We start from the raw sequence: 21,304 nt of genomic DNA, 5'->3' as shown, positions 1-21,304 counted from the left end.
CCGCCCCCCCCCCCAGGTCCTCCCCCCCCTCAGGTCATGGCCTCTTCCAACGACACAAGGATAAATTTGTCCTGTATTCCCCCTCTAATTTACATCAGTCCTCAAGTGGTCCTTCATTGGTCTTTTTGATGTTCTAAGTTACAAACCAGAAACCGCCGATGTTACCGACTTCCCGGGTTGTCCTGTCCCAAGTTCAAGATGGCGGCGCCCAGCAACCTGTTAACCGCCGAAATGAGTCCTTAGCATGGTTCACAGAATTTATCATAGCGCAGTCAGAATCGGGAAAGCCAGGCTAAAATATATGTCGTTGTAATCCTCACAAGTCAGGGAACCTCGGGAAGTTCACTTGAAGATCACACTTGTACACAAAAACGAGCTTTGTAGCGTCAAAGTTGACTCATTTCCATTTTTCGGCGAGGTTTCCGCCATTGGATTTCCGTCAAAATACGCACCCTATGGGGGTTTCGCGGTATCTGGTTGCATCTGTTTCCGGGTCACGTCCAGCGACGTCATTACCCGGCGAAGGGCCGCTGCCAAGCCAAGGGCAGTGTACTGCGCAATACTCACCCTTTCGGGAAAGAATCCTCAAGAATTATATATATGGCTCTTTTGCTTCAACTGAACGAGCCACTGACATGTATGCACATGTGTAAAAACGAGTACGCTAGCAATCATTCGATAGCCGATACATTTTGCCTGTATCGTTGCAAACACGTCGGACGACAACACGACTTTCACCTGAATCACATTGCGCCCCGAAAATTACCTAATTTTTACCAAAATTGTTGTTAGACAGCATGAAGACAGTCCGACTTTAAAAATCTCAATCGTTGCAAAATCGTCTCCCGTGTATATAATTGCAACCATACAGGTAAAAGTCAGGCTTCTTCGGAGTGCATAGAAGTGTATAAATATTGTCGCCCAGCCCATATAGGCTGATAGGACACCATGCATGAGTACGTGTGATACAGAAATCACATGATTTAAACATAAGTATAAAATAATCATCAACTAGAAAGGTGACCTTTGCAAAGCCGTTACGGTTTCACAACTTCTTCCAAAAAATCCTTCACCTTTTGGTGAGTACTCTTTCTCGCAAAGGCGATTAAGGTCTGCCCTCCGCGTCTATCATATAAATGATACACGCAAAAGTCGGGTCGTCTTCGAAGTACCTTATGTATCATTTCAATGATACGTGTAACTACCTAGGTTTTCCAAAGTCGGACTGACTTCCAATATAGTAACCCCACTATCATATCTACGCATGTGTGAGACGGGTACACTGTACCGTGGCAGCAATCATTTAAATAGCTAATAGAAGAGTTACCACTAAGGAAAACCTAGGTAGTTACACGTATCATTGAAATGATACATAAGGTACTTCGAAGAAGACCCGACGTTTGCGTGTATCATTTATATGATAGACACGGAGGGCAGACCATAATCGCCTTTGCGAGAAAGAGTACTCGCCAAAGGGTGAAGGGATTTTTTATCGTCTCACACATGCGTAGATATGATAATGGGGTTACTATATTGGAAGTCAGTCCGACTTTGGAAAACCTAGGTAGTTACACGTATCATTGAAATGATACAAAAAGCACTCCGAGGACGACCCGACGTTTACGTGTATCATATATATGATAGACACGGAGGACAGACCCTAATATTCTCGCCAAAGCGTAATTGGAATTTAGGGAAGAAGTTGCGAAACCTTATTGGCGCGGCTTTTTAAGAGCCAAGTGGTAACTCTTCTATTAGCTATTTAAATGATTGCTGGTACAGTGTACCCGTCTCACACATGCGTAGATATGACAGTGGGGTTACTATATTGGAAGTCAGTCCGACTTTGGAAAACCTAGGTAGTTACACGTATCGTTGAAATGATACATAAGGTACTTCGAAGACGACCCGACGTTTACGTGTATCATTTATATGATAGACACAGAGGGCAGACCATAATCGCCTTTGCGAGAAAGAGTACTCGCCAAAGGTGAAGGGATTTTTTGATCGTCCCGCACATGCGTAGATATGATAGTGGGGTTACTATATTGGAAGTCAGTACGACTTTGGAAAACCTAGGTAGTTACACGTATCATTGAAATGATACATAAGGTACTTCGAAGACGACCCGACGTTTGCGTGTATCATTTATATGATAGACACGGAGGGCAGACCATAATCGCCTTTGCGAGAAAGAGTACTCGCCAAAGGGTGAAGGGATTTTTTATCGTCTCACACATGCGTAGATATGATAGATAATATAGTAAATATTGGAAGTCAGTCCGACTTTGGAAAACCTAGGTAGTTACACGTATCATTGAAATGATACAAAAAGCACTCCGAGGACGACCCGACGTTTACGTGTATCATTTCTATGATAGACACGGAGGACAGACCCTAATATACCCGCCAAAGCGTAATTGGAATTTTGGGGAAGAAGTTGCGAAACCTTATTGGCGCACCTTTTTAAGAGCCAAGTGGTAACTCTCCTATTAGCTATTTAAATGATTGCTGGTACAGTGTACCCGTCTCACACATGCGTCGGATATGATAGTGGGGTTACTATATTGGAAGTCAGTCCGACGTTGGAAAACCTAGGTAGTTACACGTATCATTGAAATGATACATAAGGTACTTCGAAGACGACCCGACGTTTACGTGTATCATTTATATGATAGACACGGAGGGCAGACCCTAATATACTCGCCAAAGCGTAATTGGATTTTTGGGAAGAAGTTGCGAAACCTTATAGGCGCGGCTTTTTAAGAGCTTTTTTATCATGAAATTTCACTCCGCAACGTTTCCTTCGCTCTTTGGCGTGTAATATACTAGTAACCGAACCTCGTAAGCCGTAACCCGGAAGTAGATGGGATTAGCGGTATCACGGAAACCCCCATACAGTTCGAAAACCTACGCCAAAATGAGTTCTTAGCTAGCGAATAAAGGTCAACTTTGACGCTACAAAGCTCGTTTTTGTGTACAAGTGTGATCTTCAAGTGAACTTCCCAAGGTTCCCTGACTTGTGAGGATTACAACGACATATATTTTAGCCTGGCTTTCCCGATTCTGACTGCGCTATGATAAATTCTGTGAACCATGCTAAGGACTCATTTCGGCGGTTAACAAACCGGCTCGACTCAGTCGTTCTCTCGCTGGTTTCTGGTCTAAACAGCGTTTGAAATCAAAAGGTGCGGTAGAAGCCAGCTGACCTGCAAACCGAAGACTTCAGGACTTAAAATATCGACGACACGGCAAGTAAGAAACTTAACGACCTCGTATAACGGCACATTTCACTGGTACCGGTAGCGTAGCAATTATTTGCTCTCGAGCTCTCTGTCAGTTTGTCAACAAAAACATGAACACACGTGAGGCTTTTGATTCCATTACGAGGAGATTTTGTACATAAACAAGAAGAATATAGTCTCGGAAGTTATCACAAACCTTTACATCTTGCTGTTGATGTTTGAAAATGACCACATACCTTGATTTTTCAGTGTGGTACGCTATAATCATGATCCCTTCAGCTGACCAATGCCTGACGTGTTACAATCAGAAGACCAGGTAAGAGCGCCACCGTGCGATGAAAATCGATATAGCAACTGTCATAAGAGTGATAGTTACCTTCGTCGAGAACGATCATAACGTTATACAGGGGTCGTATAGGGGTTGGTGATTTTTAACCGGTTATAACTCTTGCGTATTTGTCTTCCTGAATTTAGTACATTTACCGAGCCTGGTTTACCGGGAGCCCTTCCCTTGAAGACCTTCACAATATGATTTTATATTGACCAACCAAAACTGTCGTATCAGGAATTCTGATAATTCATTAATGTCGACATTAGCGAAGATTGAAATAACCAATCGTTGAAATTCTAAAGCTGGAGAGCCTTCTTTCTTGTAACCAATCAGACGATTCCATTGAATAGACCAGATTTTTGTCTCTCTCAATGGCCGTGTTTATGTGAAGTCACCCAAACGTACCGCGATTCGGGTAACTCACATTCCTCACATCTGGTCCACGTGCCATACATTCGTTTTAAAACGTGCCCGATCACGATTCTCCGAAACTACATTCATTGTTGTTTGATGAAAACACGCTAGGTAGTGTGTTATTATTGTCAGAGGTCAACGACCTGCTTGCTGGTGCCCCCCTCCCAGCGTATCATGGCCGAATGCCGACGTAGTCCCGCCAGAGGCGGTGAAGCTCGTCCTAGAACGGACACGTTATTTGACCATTACTACTCTTTAAGTTGCTGACACGTAAAATTTGGTATTGCATATAAATAAAGAAATATCACCCCGTACTCCATGACCAGGCGAAGTCACATTGAAATCACATTGCGTTCAGATGCAAATCGCGATGCGGGAAAACCGATTCGAAACCACCTCTAGAAGTGGCTTGGGATCGAGGCGCTTTCAATGTGATTTGGAGCGTTCAGATGGAGCCACTTGAAACCGGCTTCGGGGTAAACCACATGTAAAGCGCCTTGGGTGATTTCACATAAACACGGCCAATATTTCCATCGTTAACGTTATATGATAACGCAAGACAAAAACATCACGTGGCCACTATGCATGGCATCTGACGACTGTTTATTCAAATGTAATTCACTACCTTAAGTATAAAGTTTTGCCAAAAAATCACTTTTTCATTTGGGTATTCCCTATCGTTATATTACCGTACTACGACGATTTGAAGCACACAGAGAAAAGCTCGTCCACCAACTAATTAATAAACGTCAGCACTCTGTTCAATGCAGTACATAACAGAAGAAAAAATTAGATTGTCAGAAATACAGTTATCATTCTTTTGTTGTTGTCTGAGACCCAGAATCCAAGATTGACCCAAGGGTTTTTTACGACTTGGTAGTAGCTATATATAGTCCCCGGCTCACTTTTATTTCCTTCCATTCTATAGATAAATCCATCGGCTCTGCATCTGGGGCGTTCGCGATCGTCCACGCTCTTTTGATTTTCTGCGCGTGCGACCCATTTTCAAGTATAATCACGTGTACAGATTTTTGCTCTTCTCTGCTTCTGATCAAGATATATTCTGGCTATAGGAACTTGAAACATCTATCACATTCAACAAATATATGCACAAACAAAATAAATTCACTGCTTCAGAATCAAAACTACTTAACTCAAGTGAAGTGAGTACTGTCTTGTCCTGTATTCGTCCTCTGCGTTGGTGGCGGAATAAAATAAGTTGATATAACTTGAGTGTGCTGTCACCATGTCAAGTCATGAAAATGTTGGAATATAAAAGAAGAAAAATCTACTGTTTCTCTTTCTTTGTTTCTTTCTCAGCCCCACCCATTGTTTTTTTTTTTTTGCGACTGAATACATAAAAAAAGAGAGGTCCTGCAGGTTTTGTACGGCCCGTGTCGAAATGTTGTTGTGTTTCTTGTCATGTTCTTGTCACGTATCGACCACGACTTCTGCCACAGCAGCGCAAAATGTCAAGTCGGCGTCATCATTTAGGTTTAATTTCCTGCTTGTTCCTCATTTCGTGCGACATCGCTACGAGACGGAGAATTTTCTTCATCTTTGTTCTCCGTTCGACTCCTCAAACCTTCTTGTTTCTCTTCCGCTCTCAAATCTAAAGTAGGAGAACCAGCGGCCTCTTCGTCCTTGATTTCGGAGTAGAAGTGGGTCGAAGACGGGTCATAGACATCGTCATCATCTAGTTCACAGTAGCTGTGGGTGGAAAGTGCTGAAGAGTGACGACAGGTGCTTTGTTCTTTTGGATCAATACAGTCAGGTTGAACCGTGGATGTTTTGTACATCGGATTGCTGATCAGATCCGTGACGTCAATAGACGGACGGCTACCGCGTGTCCTGGCGACATTTGGTACACCTGTTTGGACAGTGTTGCTCAATTTCCTGTTCTGAACTCTTACAACGTTCACAGAAGTGCCACGAACCTCTTCGTCCCTGATCTCGGAGTAAGTGTGCGTTGTAGACGGATCATAAACGTCCTCGTCTTTTACCTCTTCGTAGCTGTGAGTGGAAGCCGTGGAAAAGCGACGGTGGGTCCGCCTTTCTTCCTCGTCAGTCACAACGGAACTACACTGGGCCAGACGCGGCCTTGCAGTAGTACCTGGCACATTTGGAGTGGCGTTTCTGTGGGTTCTAGTCGGATAAACGTCCTCGTCCTTTATTTCGCAGTATGTATGGACAGACGAACCACAGTCAGTGCTTTTTTCGATCAGGTCATTACCACCCGAAGGTTGAGCCAAAGTTTGGTTCGATGTTTTATACATAGGATTACTAATAAGCTGCGTTACATCGATAACCTGATGGCAGGGGTCCACCTGGACCGGTACATTTTGAGCGGCATTCCTGCTACGTCTGTACTTGCAGACCATCACTATGAGTAGAATTACAAGTCCGGGCACGGCGATTAGTGATATGAAGTATCGAGAGACCGATTCCTTCGCAGTTGGTGATGTGGCACTGGATTGGACAGTGGGAATAAGCGTTCTGTAGGGATCTAGTACATTTACTATCATGGTGGTCAACCTTGTGCCATCGGTCCTTTTCTCTAAGTATCCTGTAGCAGAGTCGGTGGCTTGGTTGTTGGACTCTGTACTGGTAATCTCCCTATCTGGATTGTCTGGAGGAAATTTTGAATCGGGGCATTCCGAGTGTGGCCCTCTCCCAGTGCCTGGAAAATGCGACGGCGGCAGACTGCCCACCTCCCCGTAGAAAAATACAAAGCAGGATACGTTTGTCACACTCGACTCAGATTTGGTCACAAAACCTGGACTTCTATCGTACATGTACCTAGATATCAAGGCAATGCCGTCGCTTCTCCTGGTCACTGACTTTTCTGTATTGTGGATACCGACCAGCTGCAACCCCACCCCACCTTTCAGGGCTAAAGTCATTCCGGCATGTCTAGTCCAAGCTTCTGGACACAGGTTACTGGAAGGTAGTAATTGCCGGTCGCTTTTTGGTTTCTTCAAAGTAGTTGCGACAACGAACGGTGGTTGGATGTTTATGGGGCCAATTGCATGTGTCGAACACTCGGGTTCTTCTCCATTAAACAATTCGAAATAGAAAACGTCCACACGAGCCCATCTGAGTTGGAAGTCTCTTGTCGCTGTCGTGTATGTGAGGCAAAAACCCAGGTTATCGATGCGGAAGCGAACCCTCTGTTTCTTCCGAGGAAAATCAGTTTTGTCCACGGTGAGGCTCCAGTTCATTTTGTCATCTTGCTCCCAAGAAATGACACGCTCTCCCCCTACGCTGAAGGTTTGGAGTGACGGCCCCGAAAGAATTCTCTCGCTCAGACACGTCAGAGGGTTGTGGCTTACGTTCAGGACTCGTAGATTGTGATGGAAGGCGGTGTCGGAAATGAATTTAATCTTGTTGTTACTCAGAATCAGTGTGTGTAGGAAGGCAACTCCACGGAACCACTCACTCGCTACTTCCGAAAGCAAATTGTGGGACAAATCTAACATTGTTAAATATGGGGCTTCTTCGAAACACCCAGGTTCTAGCTTAGCAATTCGGTTGTGAGGGAACGACAAGTGGGCGAGAGATGGGTGCGAAGTGTTCAGACCTGAGAACGAAGCTCGTTTCAGCTGCGACAAAGTGTTGAAATCTAAATACACTGACCGCAAGTGTGGAAATATGGCGAACGTTTTGTTCTCGATCGCGCCTATACCTGCATTTATAAGGACGAGGACCGTCAGTGAAGACGGGTGGATGTTCTGCAGGGTTTGCGAGGACAGGTTTCCGACGGGGAAACTTCGCAGGGCGACCCACTGGGCAGGCGGGAAGGCTCCGTGCTGGGCAAGTGTAGCGCAGGTACCGGCTCTGTAGATTTCCGGGTGGCAATTCGTGCAGATGCAAGTCATGTTGTGGTAGAAATTATCACGAACCTTGATGTCGTCTCGCACGCACGTGTGCCAGGGTTGTAGTAAGCACTCGGGACCTGAAGAGCGGACGTCTGTCGCCGCCACGCCACCGAGAACAGAACAGATCACCGTGAGGAGCCAGCAGCCGGTCCGCTTCATCCTCACAGTTTCCTCACGACGGTTGCCTTTAAGTTCAAAAATTCTCCCTGACAGATCAGGCTGGCTGTATAGTAATGTACAAGAAGGAACACAACTGAGCGACTTTTTCCGGTTATCGAGGCCTAACAATTTTTTTTGCGAAGCAAGAGACAGGCACGGTGCACCGACTATGAAGCGAGGCGAAATGTAATTTTTGTCGAACTAGTTCTGCTCTGCCTTATATCGTGTTGCTTGTTTGATCCAAGTTTTATTCATGAACAACTCACACAGGAAGAAACGTGATGTGTGGTTGTTAGGTCAATAAGTCTGTCCTAGGAAATTACATTTTATAACGATATCAGAAACTAATTATTTTATACCATCGTGTCCAAAATGCCCCCTTACTTCCTCACTATTCCCTGTCACGAGAAAACTATTTTACTACTAAAATCAAAGAACCCACATATTATAGAAGTGGGTAAATTCGTCTTCTACTGCATCAAAAGAAGAAGTCAAACCCAGAAAAATCAGTACCACGTACATGTATGTTGTAGAATGTACATCATAGTGTAGAGGTATGATGTTCGACGTAGTCTCGTCTGTCATTTTTTCATAGTTACATGTTAACGTTGTTTGTACCTGCAAGTAGCTATCGGGCAAGTATTTGCAATAATCGTTCTTTATGAAAACCCACCACTGAGACGAGAGGATGTCCTTGACTTGTTCTAAGTATTATGACTTAATGTATAGAATGTATTTTCATCTATACATTAATTCATAACACTTAGAACAAGTCACACACCATGTCGATGATGCTACAGTTTTGTTTAGCAGACATATGTTTCAACGTTTTACGATGTGTTTGGGAATCCATCCAAAGGAGAAAACATGCATGTAGATTATTGTCTGTTTCAGAAATGGATTATTTTCAGGGTAAAAGTTAATCCCTGCTTCAGTCCCAGAAACCAAGATTAACCCCAATGTTTGTGACGGCTTTGTAGTTGAGTCTCAGGATCACTTTCCCCCCCTGCACTTGTGATCCCTTCAAGCCGTTCATCCTTACTCTTTTTCTTTGAGCGACCCAATAATAAAGTTTATAATGATACATGTACGTTTGCCCTCTGTGTTTGACACATGTTAAGTGCGCATGCGGTGTACTAGAAAATGTCAGTACATTGCTAGGATTTTTTTTTGATCTTTGTGAATAAGTTATTTGTGTGGCATGTGTTTGCCAAAATCAATATTGCAGGAAAGTCAACGCTGGAAAAGCTTCCATAAGGAGGATTTGGTTTCTTTGCTTGAACTCTATATCTATTATACTATGAAATTCACTCGACAAAGAAGTTAGGTCAAGTCAACTCTTATAGTACTCTCCATACAGTCGCACATACACAGAGAGAGAGAGAGAGAGAGAGAAATTACATGAAAACTGAACTGTCTCTAAAATATTATACATTATAAGAACTAGTAACTTTTCAGCAATTACACATCATTTATTGATAAATGTCCAAAACACGCGCGAAGCGGTCCCAACTGCAACTTAGACTTTTTCGTCACCGTGTCCAAATGTTTCCTAATAGTATATTTCATGAATAACAAAACGGCATCGACGGCAAAAAGAAACAACGTTGATTTGACATTTGATGTGGAGTAAACAGCACCTGCTGCACAGACACCTGATAGTTTCCGTAGGAATTAATATTTAGAGCTCGAGATAGGTCAACTTTTTATAACGGGCAGATATTGGTCTGAGTTTTCGCATAGTCTAAATATATCATATGAATGTGCAGTAGGTTCTGTTTTGTCCACATCAAATTTCAAATCAATGGTATCATTTTTGGGAGGCGACGCCATTTTGTTATACATGGTTTCAGCAATTGGAAACATTTAGACACGTAAAGACAAGAAACAAAACCGACAAAAAATTGCAATTGGGACCACTTCGGGACATTTATCAATAATTGATGTGTAATTGCTTGCTTGTGGTGTAATATTTTAGAGACAGTTCAGTTTTCATGTAATTTCTTATGCGTGTATGTGTGTGTGAGTGAATGGATGGATGAATGAATAAATTACTACGGGTTGAATGAACTCTATTAATTGTGACTGTATTTGAGTGTGCGCTTGTGTGTGAGTGCGAGCAAATGGTTACATTTGCTTTGTAACATTTGCAAAGCAAAGTATAATGTTTCCCCTCATATGGCCTAGCCTAACAAACTACTGCTCGGTTTATTCTTACTCAAACACCATGGAGACCAACCTTTCCAGGTGTGTCCTGCTACAAAATGTAACCCAACACCACAGCTAGGGTATCTGCTACACCAGTTACCATGGTGACAGACGTCTGGTCCAGGTTATTAACCTCATTTGTTTAAAATTGGAGAAGAAGAAGATGAAGAAGAAACTGAGCAAAAACGATCTGTTTTCCTTCTGCGAAGGTAAACATCATTTCACAAAGATTTGTTTCAATTAGAATACAATATTTCAATTTTTGGTGCAAAAATGTGACATAATATCCCTTTAAACATAATGTTAAAAGCCATGTTTAACTCTAGCCATGGAAACACAGTCACAGATTAGATGCCACAGCCATTTATTTAAAAAAAAAGGTAACAGTCATCTTAATTCCATAAATGTGGTAAATCTCAACTTATGGTGCAATGCTTTATGATACAACTTTTGCCATTACAAGAAACAAGATTGCAACCGAGAAACAATGTTAACGTAATTCCATCATTAAGACCATAGGGGTGTCATAACATAATAGGGGTGTCAGAACATTATAGGGGTGCCAGAACATTATAGGGGCGCCAGAACATTATAGGGGTGTCAGAACATTATAGGGGTGCCAGAACATTATAGGGGTGTCAGAACATTGTAGGGGTGTCAGAACATTATAGGGGTGCCAGAACATTATAGGGGTGTCAGAACATTATAGGGGTGCCAGAACATTATAGGGGTGCCAGAACATTATAGGGGTGTCAGAACATTATAGGGGTGCCAGAACATTATAGGGGTGCCAGAACATTATAGGGGTGTCAGAACATTATAGGGGTGCCAGAACATTATAGGGGTGCCAGAACATTATAGGGGTGTCAGAACATTATAGGGGTGCCAGAACATTATAGGGGTGCCAGAACATTATAGGGGTGTCAGGACATTGTAGGGGTGTCAGAACATTGTAGGGGTGTCAGTACATTATAGGGGTGCCAGAACATTATAGGGGTGTCAGAATATTATAGGGGTGTCAGAACATTACAGGGGTGTCAGAACATTACAGGGGTGTCAGTACATAGGGGTGTCAGAGGATTGGTGTGTAACTATTTGGAGGGTTCTTACCCATTATGAGACAATTATGTTGTCAGCATCCTTCAAACTACAGATAGTAAGCATATAAATGTTACAATGCAATTAACATTACTTGTACATATATTTACATCCCACCCCTTATCTAATTAGATTAAATTTTACACTCCATGTATCGCGAATATACAATGTACACTAAATGGATTGTCCCCTTAGACACACACTGCTGACTATATTTACATGTATGGTACACATAGCCATGTACACTCTACCCATAGCCCCAAATAGCCCCTCCAAACTATACCCATAGCCCGCCCACTTCCACCCATAGGCCTGCAGACCTCCACCTAAAGATAAAAATGCTACTATTTTAGAGATATGTGGCTACTCCCTCATTGGATGAACTTCTAATTGCCCTGCTATCATTTATTGAAGGGCTAATTGTGATGGACAGACAGGATCGGTCTACTACATTGTGAACCAGTATACAGGTCTGTTGTAATTGGATGGGTGCTCAGCACACTACTTGATGCCCTTCGCAGCCAGTTCCTCCTTCACTCTTGTCAAGTACTGGGGATCAGGGTAGCCATAGCTGCAAAAGAAGGGAAGATAAATTAATCATATGACTGATACAGTTTTGGCAAATGTGACTACTTTTTGGTGGTCTCATATATTTTCCCACTGTCACAAGCATTATAAAGACCTATTTTGTCATTATAGAATAGATTTTTAGACCCCTAAATTGTCTTGAGGACCTGTAGTTTTGACTACAGTTAAAATATTTAATACCCAACATATGTGATACATGTGGGGTTATCAAAGACCAAAAATGATCAAGATTCATAACATTTTGTATGAGACCGATTCTTCTCCCTACTGCCTAACCTTGTAACTTCTTCAAGGAGAGGGTTGTTAACCCCTTACAACTTTAGCAGTTGAAGAATCAAGGGTTGCAGAAGCCAACAATACATACCTGTTAGGACCACCATACTTGCTGGTTTTGTGGTGGATGTCATTCCACACCACAGTATCAGTCTGTCCTGTAGTCACTGATGTGCCGATAGTGAAGACCAGACGACTGTCAAAGGCACGTTGTAGGAGTCGGAGAACTTCACGACCCTCCACGTTGTTTGGAAGGTAGGCTCTCCGTGACGTTCCAGAGTAGGGCTTTCCTGGGTTTGGGTGCTCTGGCTGAAGAGAAAATATAACGAATTTAATTCATCTATTATTCAAATGCTGCAAAAAAGTAGGTAGTTGCTTGAAATACTGGAACAGTTAATAGTTAATGTAAGACTTGTCTAAAACAGAAACCATTTCAATATTGTATTGCAGAGACCACAACAGATTTACTCCTATCTGGGACCTATGGTGTGACAAATACCTCTTACAGAATTACATATCTTAGCCCAAGCCTAGAGATGTGATTATGTTTTTTTTGGGGGGGGGGGTGTCCAAACATAGGGATGTCTAAACACATAGGGTGTCAGACCATCATAGGGGTACTGGTGTCAGAACATAAAGGGGTGTCAGAATATAGGGGCATCAGAACATAGGAGATTGGAGTGTCAAAACATTATGGGGTATCAGAAAATAGGGGTGTCAAAGCACAATGTAGAAATATGATTATGTGTAAAAATAAGAACATGTTGACAACATACCCCTTGTATACCACCAGAGAAGTAGTAGCTGATTTCAATTGTTGAGTGACTTTCATACCCGGAAAGGCCCGGGTTTAGGTAGTCAGTGTGATGTGTCATCGACCCCTGGGGCTGGTTGCCTTTCAGTTGTCCAATGACAGACTTGCAGACAGGGCACTGGCCAGAAACCTTCATGGCATCGTTCAGGCAGTCTGCACAGAACCTGTGCTTACAAGGTGTTGTCACCGGCCTAGTGAAGTCACAGAGGCAGATTGGACAAGTGTCTTCTTTGTCTGAGTTTCCAGAAGCAGAGGGTGATGATGTTGAGTAGTTTGGAGTAGGATGAGGATATCTTGGTGTTGTTGCAGTTCCATGTGGGTAAGAATAAGACGTTGCGTTGACGTATGTTGATGTTGGACCTGGGTACTGTGGAGGGGATGCTGATGCCACTCCTGATGACATGTTCTGATGTGTTTGCCCCCAACCACTATATGATGCGTTTGACAAGTTACTAGTAGTTGATGTCTGTCCACTGCTGAAGGACAGCCGGAGACTAGAGGATGTCTGACCGGTCCCCTGGGATACTGAGGTGGACCCTGCACCAGGATAACTTGTGCCTGGACTAGTTGATGAGCCAGAAGGTGGATACACTGGCTGCAAGTTGGGACTTGTCAAGTGGCCTTTACTTGCGTTGAACTTTCTCAGCATCTTGCCGAAGGCATCAGAAAAGACGTCAGCTGCTCTTCGGTCGTTGTCGATGATGCGAATGTCAACAAGGCTGTTATCTTTGGAATTCTCTATGAAGTCTGTGATGGCACTGAACATGGACTCAGCGCAAAGATCCCTGGGCATGCCACAAGCACCTGGAACAGAGAGTGAGGACTATGAGTCAAAACAGCTCAGCATATACATACATAAGAATAATTATATTTCATAGCATCAGGATCTACAGTAGATAAAAGTTACTTGGACCTTACACATTTTAGGCATTGAATACCTGACATGTACAGAGAAAATTTGACTAACATTAATTATCTTCTTTGTAGAAAAGTGACTGACTGCTGCCACACAATGATGACTTGAGATAAAGAAAAGCATTTCAAACAACAACCTTTACCACAATTAATCTAAATTTTCATTTACTACTGTATTAATAAAAATTCAACAATCACCTGAACTGATGGCAGGCATAGCAATGGACACAGCCTTCAGCTCAGAGGCAGCCATTCTGAGCACCTTGTGGCATGTATCATGTAGGTCCTGCTGACTTCTGTGTGCACCAAATGCTAAACTGTAATGTGGGCCGACTGCGTGGATAACAAATTTGCAAGGAAGCTTCCCTCCCTTGGTCCATACACAGTCAGTGGTGTCCAGGTTCCGGTAGCGTCTTTGACGAATAATTGCGTCACACTCTGTCTGGATGCTGCTTCCTCCTGCTTTGCTGATAGCCCCTGATACTCCCAAGGTCATACTTAGCGAGCTGTTGGCTGCGTTAACTATTACATCTACTTTCTGCTGGGTGATGTCACCCTCAACTACGCAGATCTGGACACCTTTTATGCTATCTCTGAAGGTCATTTTGCCTACTAGTCCAGGATTGGCCAAGACAGCATTTGTACTTGCTTGGCCTTGTCCTGGTCCTACACTAGGTGATGTTGGTATGTTGCTTGGGGGTGGTTTTCTTCTCCTTGACTCTGAAATCTTCAAAATGGAGCAGATCTCTGCTCTTACAGAACGAACCTCAGACTCATCCCCGAAGACGATTATATTTCCGTCCCTGTTCTTGATGTAGACAGATGGAGAAGATTTCTGCACACATTCTACAGCATATGAGCAAGTCTCTGGTTTGACATCATGCATATTTGTGTCCAGTGGAATAGACTTGATTTTGCTGTGAAGACCCTGGTACAAAGTGATAAAATCTTCTAGTGCATCTTCTGCATTATACTTATTCAACCCTTTGAAATACACCACAGTCTTATTTTCACTGTGCCTGAAGGTGACGTTGTGTCTCTCTGTTATGGCCATGATTTTTGATTGGTGGACTTTGATGATGTAAGATAATATGTCAGGCTCTACAGGCTGTTCTACAGTGTCTGTGCTTGTATTCTTGCTGTTACTGATGACATCTTCCTCATCATCAGAAATATCTCCCAACGTGTATGTTCCACCTGGTCTTGTTCTTCCATCTGAATGGGACCAGGGTCGTCCATTCCTCCATTCTTCAGCTGCAGAAGCTGTCTCACTGTGCAATGTAGAACTAGTTTTCACAGATGTTCCTGACATTTTGTTTCCAGAACTGTGTTTTGCGGTTGGTCCTCCTCTTGAGCGTGAAGGTTCTAGCAAGGAAGGGAGTTGTGGTGTGTCTTGTTTTGGTCTTATTGTTCTTGTGTTGCTTGACTCATGCACTGATGAAGCACTGCCGGGGGCACTTATCGACCGCTGTAAGCTTGACGGCCTTCCATCATTCCTCCCTTCCCTCTGCAAGTTTTCCTCTCTTGGCTCTGAAATCTGACTACGAACGAATGCCCTCATGTTATCAACCCTGCTTTCATCAATCGTTGTGACTTGTGCGGTACTCCTGCTGCTACTTGCACCACAATTCTTCTCTTTTCCTTCCTGCAGTGGTTCCACTACTCCCATGCTGCTTTTCCCATATGCTGATGACGTGCCACCAGGAGTAGTTGTTGACTGCTGAAAGTTTGCCTGTCTCCCATATTCCATTTCCTCTTTTAGCCTATTCTCTTCTCTTGTCTCTGAACTCTGACTACGAGTAACTCTAGCTCTGTCATCATCCCACTGGCTATCCTCTGGCATTTGTGCATTACTTCTGCGACGACTTGTACCCCTCTTCTCTTCATTTTTGTCATACGGTCTTGCATTGCTTGCTCCTTCCCACTGTTTTCCGTCCAAACCTACTCTTTCCCGGCCTTCACTGGGATTCTTCGTCTCATTTTTGACAGCTGCTTGCATCCAATGTTGGCTGTCACCAGCATGAGTGTTAGAGGATGTGTCTTCAAGTTGAGGCTGTTCCAGGCTGTTGGTCACATCTTCCTCTGCCTGATTCCGGCCATTCCTAGATCCTGTCTCTTTGGAATCCAAACTTGTGGTGGACTCAACTGCATCAACCTCACAAAGCAAGTCAAAGAAGAGATTTCTGGCCCCAACCACATCATTCCAGCTCCCTTTCAAAGTGATTGTGTCATTTGTCGTTGACCTTTTCAATGAGATGTTTAAATCTGTCTGTGACATCTTTTGCTCATAACAGTTCCATATTTGTTGGCTTACTGGCTGGTGAATTTGCACTGTAGCACGCTGAAATAAGGAACAGTAACTCAGTTACATAAGACCCATTACATGTACCTGCTGGTCCCACATTTGTAACAAATTATTTAATTTCATCATTGATATTTGTTATCATTTGTTGATAGTAAGTGTCCCACATGTCAAATAAAGACTTGACTAGACTTTATTGGGATCCACACTTAGCTTACAAGAATTGCAGCTGAGGCAATTAAGGTCTGGTTGTTAAACACCAGCACTGAATCTAGCAATAAAGTAGCACTGGTGTATCCTGTATTCAAACCTTTTATTAAATAGCTGCCAAGTCTCTTTTGTTTTCTCTGCAAGTAGTAATTTTTGACAAAAGAGACTTGGCAGAAAGAGACAAAGCATCTGAGTGTAAATTTAAAGTTTTGGACACTAGGCTAGCTCTAGTGTCCTTCAAAGGTGTTTCAAAGAACATACCTGAACACAGTTGGACTCTCTATGTCTGGCTCTGTCCATCTCAAGAGCCCTCGCAAGGAAAGACGACCAAGCCTGGACCTGTAGGGTCACTCCATCCAGATCATGTTTCCTAGCAACAACACTGCGAACGACTGAAAATTTTTTTTTTATCAGTCAATGTTTTAACTGAAATCTAAAGTTGCAGAAATAAATTTATACTGAACAGTAAACAATAATGACATGGAACAACAACCTGATTCACTCTGTTCATAACCTCACAGAGTATGTTGACACAAATTTATGCATGATAAATAATTTTTGCTAAAATCGAGGTTTCTGCTGCAACAAGCAAGTCTAGATATTGACTGAGAAAGAAATATGACCAGGGTTAGTGACATCTTTCCAGTCTACCAATAGAGCTACAGCATTACCAATCTTTCATTAACAGAAGCATAAGCAAGAACATTAGCCAATCAGCTCGCTTCATGTTGTGATACATGTATATGGGGACACAACAGTAGGGTACAGCATGTCGGCAGTTTGCTGTGGGATACTAGACTGCTTGCAATTCAATCACTTTCTGTCAGGGGGTGCAACTAATATGAAAAGATCAGACCACACTTTTTCCTCCCCCTAGCCAGTCCGGACTGGACTGCTTTTTCCACAAACCCAATATGACTTGTATATGAGTTTTAAGGCTGCCAGTCACTCATTATGTACATTAAGCCAGCAGCCTCCTAGGCTGAGTGTATAATTTCACCAACCTTTTACATTTTCAAAGATGACCTTGGCCTGTGAAGGTGACAGCCTCCTGACCTGTTTCACATCTCCCCCACCACTAGCCCTTCGCTGGAAGTGTATGACCACCTTGTCATCTGATAGGGTGTGGGGGATATTTGACACCAAAATGGCCCTGTTGTCATCATCATCATTTCCGCCCCTGGGTTCCCTGGGTAAGGATTAGATTCTCACATTGGTCTCTGAGTTTTAGCATGGCAGCAGGGAGACAATTGTTGCATTAGAATTACATGATGTAGAATACAGATTCTTTATTGACACAACAAAAAAGTACAGAGACTTTTGTATGGTCTTCTACAACTTAACTAAAGATCTAACAAAGCTAAATACATATAGTGCACTACAAAAATGTAACGTTACATGTACCTGACCTCATACATGTAAATAATAAAATAACATAATATCTATGTCACAGATCAAGTACATAACGTTACATACATACATGCATACATACAATCATATATACCTCCATGCATACATACATACAACCTACCTATAAATTTGCATATCACATAGTTACGTATACATATCTGCATGCATACAATTAGTTTACAAACCTTACCTATATAAATGGGCATACATACACATGTAACGTTACATGATGCATACATACCAACGTAACTAACGTAACACAATGGTACAATTTACAGTGCATTATATGATATAAATGGAAAGGATGAAAATAATACGCTCGAAAACAAAGAACCAATGAAAGTGAAAGTGAAAGAGATCTCAAACCAGCTAAATGTACCTCACCATTGGTACAGTAAAACCTGCTCAAGACGTCCACTCAGATCAGGGGAACCAATAAAATCTGGTCTATGTGGACAGGTGGTCACAATAGGAGGATTCTTGTTGATATGAATATATTCTATTAAAGGTACCACCAAAAAGTGATCACGCACATTAGCCAGGCAGGAACAGATGGACATAGTTGAAGCAATATATAATTGGAAGACACACTGCACTAAACTCCTCAGTCGGTAGCAATTTATGATTCTCCCTTCTCAATGCAACTTCCCATGGCTGGGCTATAATTTAGACCACCCTTTTCCAGAACTCCTTAGTACCAAGGCAAGATGGCGCAACAACGTTTAACATTCAGGACAATAGCGTAACTATGCAAACAAGAGCATTTGTGTGCAGGGCTCAAAGGTAGCGGACTGCAAGCTTGTCCCACACAATTTACACTAGTAAGCACTGTCTTATGTATCGATAGTAGAGTACTCACTCCGACGCAGAGGCGCCCTCGAAACTTTCTTTGCTCTGTGACATCTGCAAAGTTGCGGCTGTGATCAAATTATGCAGCTACAACTCTTGCAAAAGTTCGCAGCAGCCGCTGCCCTTGGTCTCTCTCGGAAACAGGGAACCTTTTTCTCGGTACGAAAGCAACCAAGCTACCATCGGTCAGGTGACTCTAACGGACCAACCTCGGGATTTTCCCCCGCCAAATGTTAACCTTTGACATCCCGCCAGCCAATCAGCAGCCGCCCTGACCGAAACTTTGGATGATGTAATGGTGGGACTTTCCACAGTTTCTAGGGTCCCAGGGCGAAGTGCACAGCATTGGGCAGAAAAGCTTTTACTTTCACATTTAGACGGCTGTAATGTGTTACTGTGTGACTATCACTCGAGACTAAGGACCCTCAAAGTAAGCGTATACTGTGCAATATTCCAGTTAACGTTATATAGATAATTTCAGGTGTGCAAAAGTTACTTCCGGGTTTGTGATCTGTCGGTTCTTGGCTGAGAGGGGGACAAACATGTCCTCTTCCAGTCGGTCTGTTCATGTCCGCGGCCTGCCCGAGCTGGGCGGACTACAGGACAAAGTCACGGGATACTTCCAGAGCGGGAGCCTATCAGCTGGCGGGGCCGTCACGAGGGTGAAGTTACTGGGACCTGGGCAGGCTGTGGTCACCTTTGCAGACGAAACAGGTGAGGCAAACACAAATTAAACTAATTTGCCTTTTTGCCCGCCTTGTTGTCAAACGTGCATGGCTTTTCATTCATTTCCATCAGTGATCTCTGCAGGGTGTTGTAGAAAACAGGAAGTTATCGGCAGGCACGCAGAGGGGACTTTCATATTGTGATTAGCCTCTACCAGGCTTCAGAGGTGGCTGGATAGAGTAGAAATTGGCCAAATACAGTAGACACATGCCAGGGGGGGTTAGGTATCAATACATGTAATACATGTATCAGCATACAGTATTTGTTTGCAGCACAGCACCAAGCAAATTGTCATTTTTTGCTCCATGTGTAACTGAATTGGAGATGTTTTGATATTCATATTCACACGAGTCTGTATTAGAATTTATATGGGGATTAATTTTACGTGAGGACTTGAGGAATTTTTTTGTGTGGTTAAAACATACATGTTGGTGTGTAACCAGTCTTATCTATTTCCCATGGGCCAACATGTATGTTTTAACCACAATAAAATCCTCCAGTGGCCCAGAATGTGCTTGCCCAGCCACAACACAGCATCCAGGGGACCAGGATCAAGGTGACGGCATGTCCTCCTCACCTGGATACACCTGAAGAACCAGGGGGAGATACAGAAGAGACAGATGAAAAGGCAGCAGGTGACGAGACCAACAAGGATGAGGAAGAGTCAGCATTGTCAGAAGAGGAAGTGAAACTTGAAGAGGCAGGAATAGATGGTCAGCAGTGAGAATTGTTTCTTGTGAATTCTTTAATGATAAAAAAAATAGCTTTGCATTTTACAGGAATAGCTGTTTCAAATTAGTAAGAGTCAAGTTATGTACTAGTAGTGACAACAAAACAAGCAAACCTGTAGAATGGATGTAACATAGCAGACATTAACATTATTGACTTCTTATACTACAAATAAAGCCAGGAGAACTTTTATACTGATAATACTATATTAATATGTTATTATTAATCATAATGATAATTTGATCTCCAACTCTGTTATAGTTACCCAGTGTTTCCAAGAAATTTTGTAAGAAGGTTTGATAACTTTTGTGAGCTACAAATTTGTTTACCTTTGCCCAATAGTAGTGTGTATACATGTACCTTAGAGCAGCTGGCAGATATATTTTGTACCTTGGACTATTGCATTACAAAATTGTGTGGGCAAAGTCCCTTTCACTTACATTCAACATGAAAGCTCTTGGTTAAAATTATTAAATCATATGCAACTTCTTTTGGTCATCAGTGAGATTCAAGAAATGCCACTATACAATTAAGTAAATGATTTTCTGGTTAGTAATTCTGATAATTATGAAGCTATAGTCCATTGGTTGTTTGAAAAAAAAATCAACTAAGCAAATAATTTATCATCATGATTTTAAAATTTGCTAACTGTTAAGTTGTACAGCTATATAATCATCAACAGAAATGTCTATAATAAATGGATTTCTTGAACATATTCACATGTAATGAAACATGATCCTTTTAAAAATCTTAGTTGTAGAACTGCAGTCACAGGGAAGTGTAAAGGAATTGATGAAGAGATTTGAATCACCTGACCCAATGACATTTCTGGAAAAAGACAGGAAAAAAAGAGGTACTGCAGACAAGTCTTATCTTTCTACTTGAAGTGTGGCTTACCTTTCAAACTGTCTAAGTAATTGTGCAAGTAATTGTCATGGGTATTATGCTATTAAAGGTGTAATGTTAAAAAATTTGGATAATCTGCTCGGCAAAGACTAATGCTTTTTTCAGTCAATAGAGTAAAATACTGGTAGGTACAAAGTGCTTCCTGCTGCCTAACCTCATTACCAATAGAGAATTGGTGACCAAATGGCTCCTTGAGTGTGTGAAAAGTTACTAGTAACTGAATATAGGATAAGAGTAACAACAATTCGT

General features: G+C 42.4%; 4 protein-coding genes across 8 annotated transcripts in view; 1 reads left to right on the top strand and 3 right to left on the bottom strand.

Moving 5' to 3' along the window:
* The window catches only part of LOC109477585 (ELMO domain-containing protein 2-like), an 8,628-nt gene extending 5,089 nt beyond the window's left edge, over positions 1-3,539 (bottom strand). Inside the window, exons 1-2 of one of the 5 annotated variants that reach the window (XM_019778917.1) lie at positions 3,129-3,406; positions 166-216 (exon numbers count right to left, since the gene is read on the bottom strand). The gene's annotated coding sequence lies outside the window, so the exon portion shown is untranslated. Of the gene's footprint in view, positions 1-146; positions 217-3,128; positions 3,407-3,481 lie in introns of those variants that run through there. The other 4 variants (XM_019778914.1, XM_019778916.1, XM_019778915.1 and 1 more) reach the window with 4 other exon arrangements.
* A 1,947-nt stretch (positions 3,540-5,486) lies between these two features.
* LOC109477488 lies at positions 5,487-8,027 on the bottom strand. The gene has a single exon (XM_019778772.1). It carries the CDS (start codon positions 8,025-8,027, stop codon positions 5,487-5,489), a length of 2,541 nt encoding a protein of 846 aa, XP_019634331.1.
* A 3,621-nt stretch (positions 8,028-11,648) lies between these two features.
* LOC109477533 lies at positions 11,649-18,916 on the bottom strand. Its single transcript, XM_019778827.1, has 7 exons — positions 18,705-18,916; positions 17,440-17,624; positions 16,697-16,827; positions 14,122-16,264; positions 12,971-13,812; positions 12,286-12,503; positions 11,649-11,904 (listed from the first exon to the last, which is right to left on the bottom strand). The coding sequence occupies exons 1-7, from the start codon at positions 18,746-18,748 to the stop codon at positions 11,835-11,837; spliced, it is 3,633 nt and encodes a 1,210-aa protein (XP_019634386.1). The 5' UTR covers positions 18,749-18,916; the 3' UTR covers positions 11,649-11,834.
* Positions 18,917-19,002: 86 nt separating this feature from the next.
* LOC109477487 overlaps positions 19,003-21,304 on the top strand; it is a 9,420-nt gene continuing 7,118 nt past the window's right edge. The window contains exons 1-3 of the mRNA XM_019778771.1: positions 19,003-19,408; positions 19,921-20,133; positions 20,904-21,002. Coding sequence (XP_019634330.1) covers positions 19,237-19,408; positions 19,921-20,133; positions 20,904-21,002 — 484 coding nt within the window. The 5' untranslated portion in view covers positions 19,003-19,236. The remainder of the gene's footprint in view (positions 19,409-19,920; positions 20,134-20,903; positions 21,003-21,304) is intronic.

This window comes from Branchiostoma belcheri, unplaced genomic scaffold, assembly GCF_001625305.1.
Source record: "Branchiostoma belcheri isolate BF01 breed outbred unplaced genomic scaffold, Haploidv18h27 scaffold40, whole genome shotgun sequence".
In the NCBI taxonomy this organism is placed as follows: domain Eukaryota; kingdom Metazoa; phylum Chordata; class Leptocardii; order Amphioxiformes; family Branchiostomatidae; genus Branchiostoma; species Branchiostoma belcheri.
Note: the sequence above shows the minus strand (reverse complement) of the source record. Positions and strands in the feature narration are given on the sequence as shown.

What these genes read in the sequence shown, in the direction of transcription:
- LOC109477533 (XM_019778827.1), bottom strand. Translation starts at nt 18,748, where the DNA reads ATGTCACAGAGCAAAGAAAGTTTCGAGGGCGCCTCTGCGTCGGA. An exon ending in CATCTTTGAAAATGTAAAAG is followed by an intron (nt 16,828 to 17,439) that starts GTTGGTGAAATT and finishes AAAAATTTTCAG; the next exon opens with TCGTTCGCAGTGTTGTTGCT. An exon ending in TCTCTGGTGGTATACAAGGG is followed by an intron (nt 12,504 to 12,970) that starts GTATGTTGTCAA and finishes TTTTCTCTTCAG; the next exon opens with CCAGAGCACCCAAACCCAGG.
- LOC109477488 (XM_019778772.1), bottom strand. Translation starts at nt 8,027, where the DNA reads ATGAAGCGGACCGGCTGCTGGCTCCTCACGGTGATCTGTTCTGTTCTC.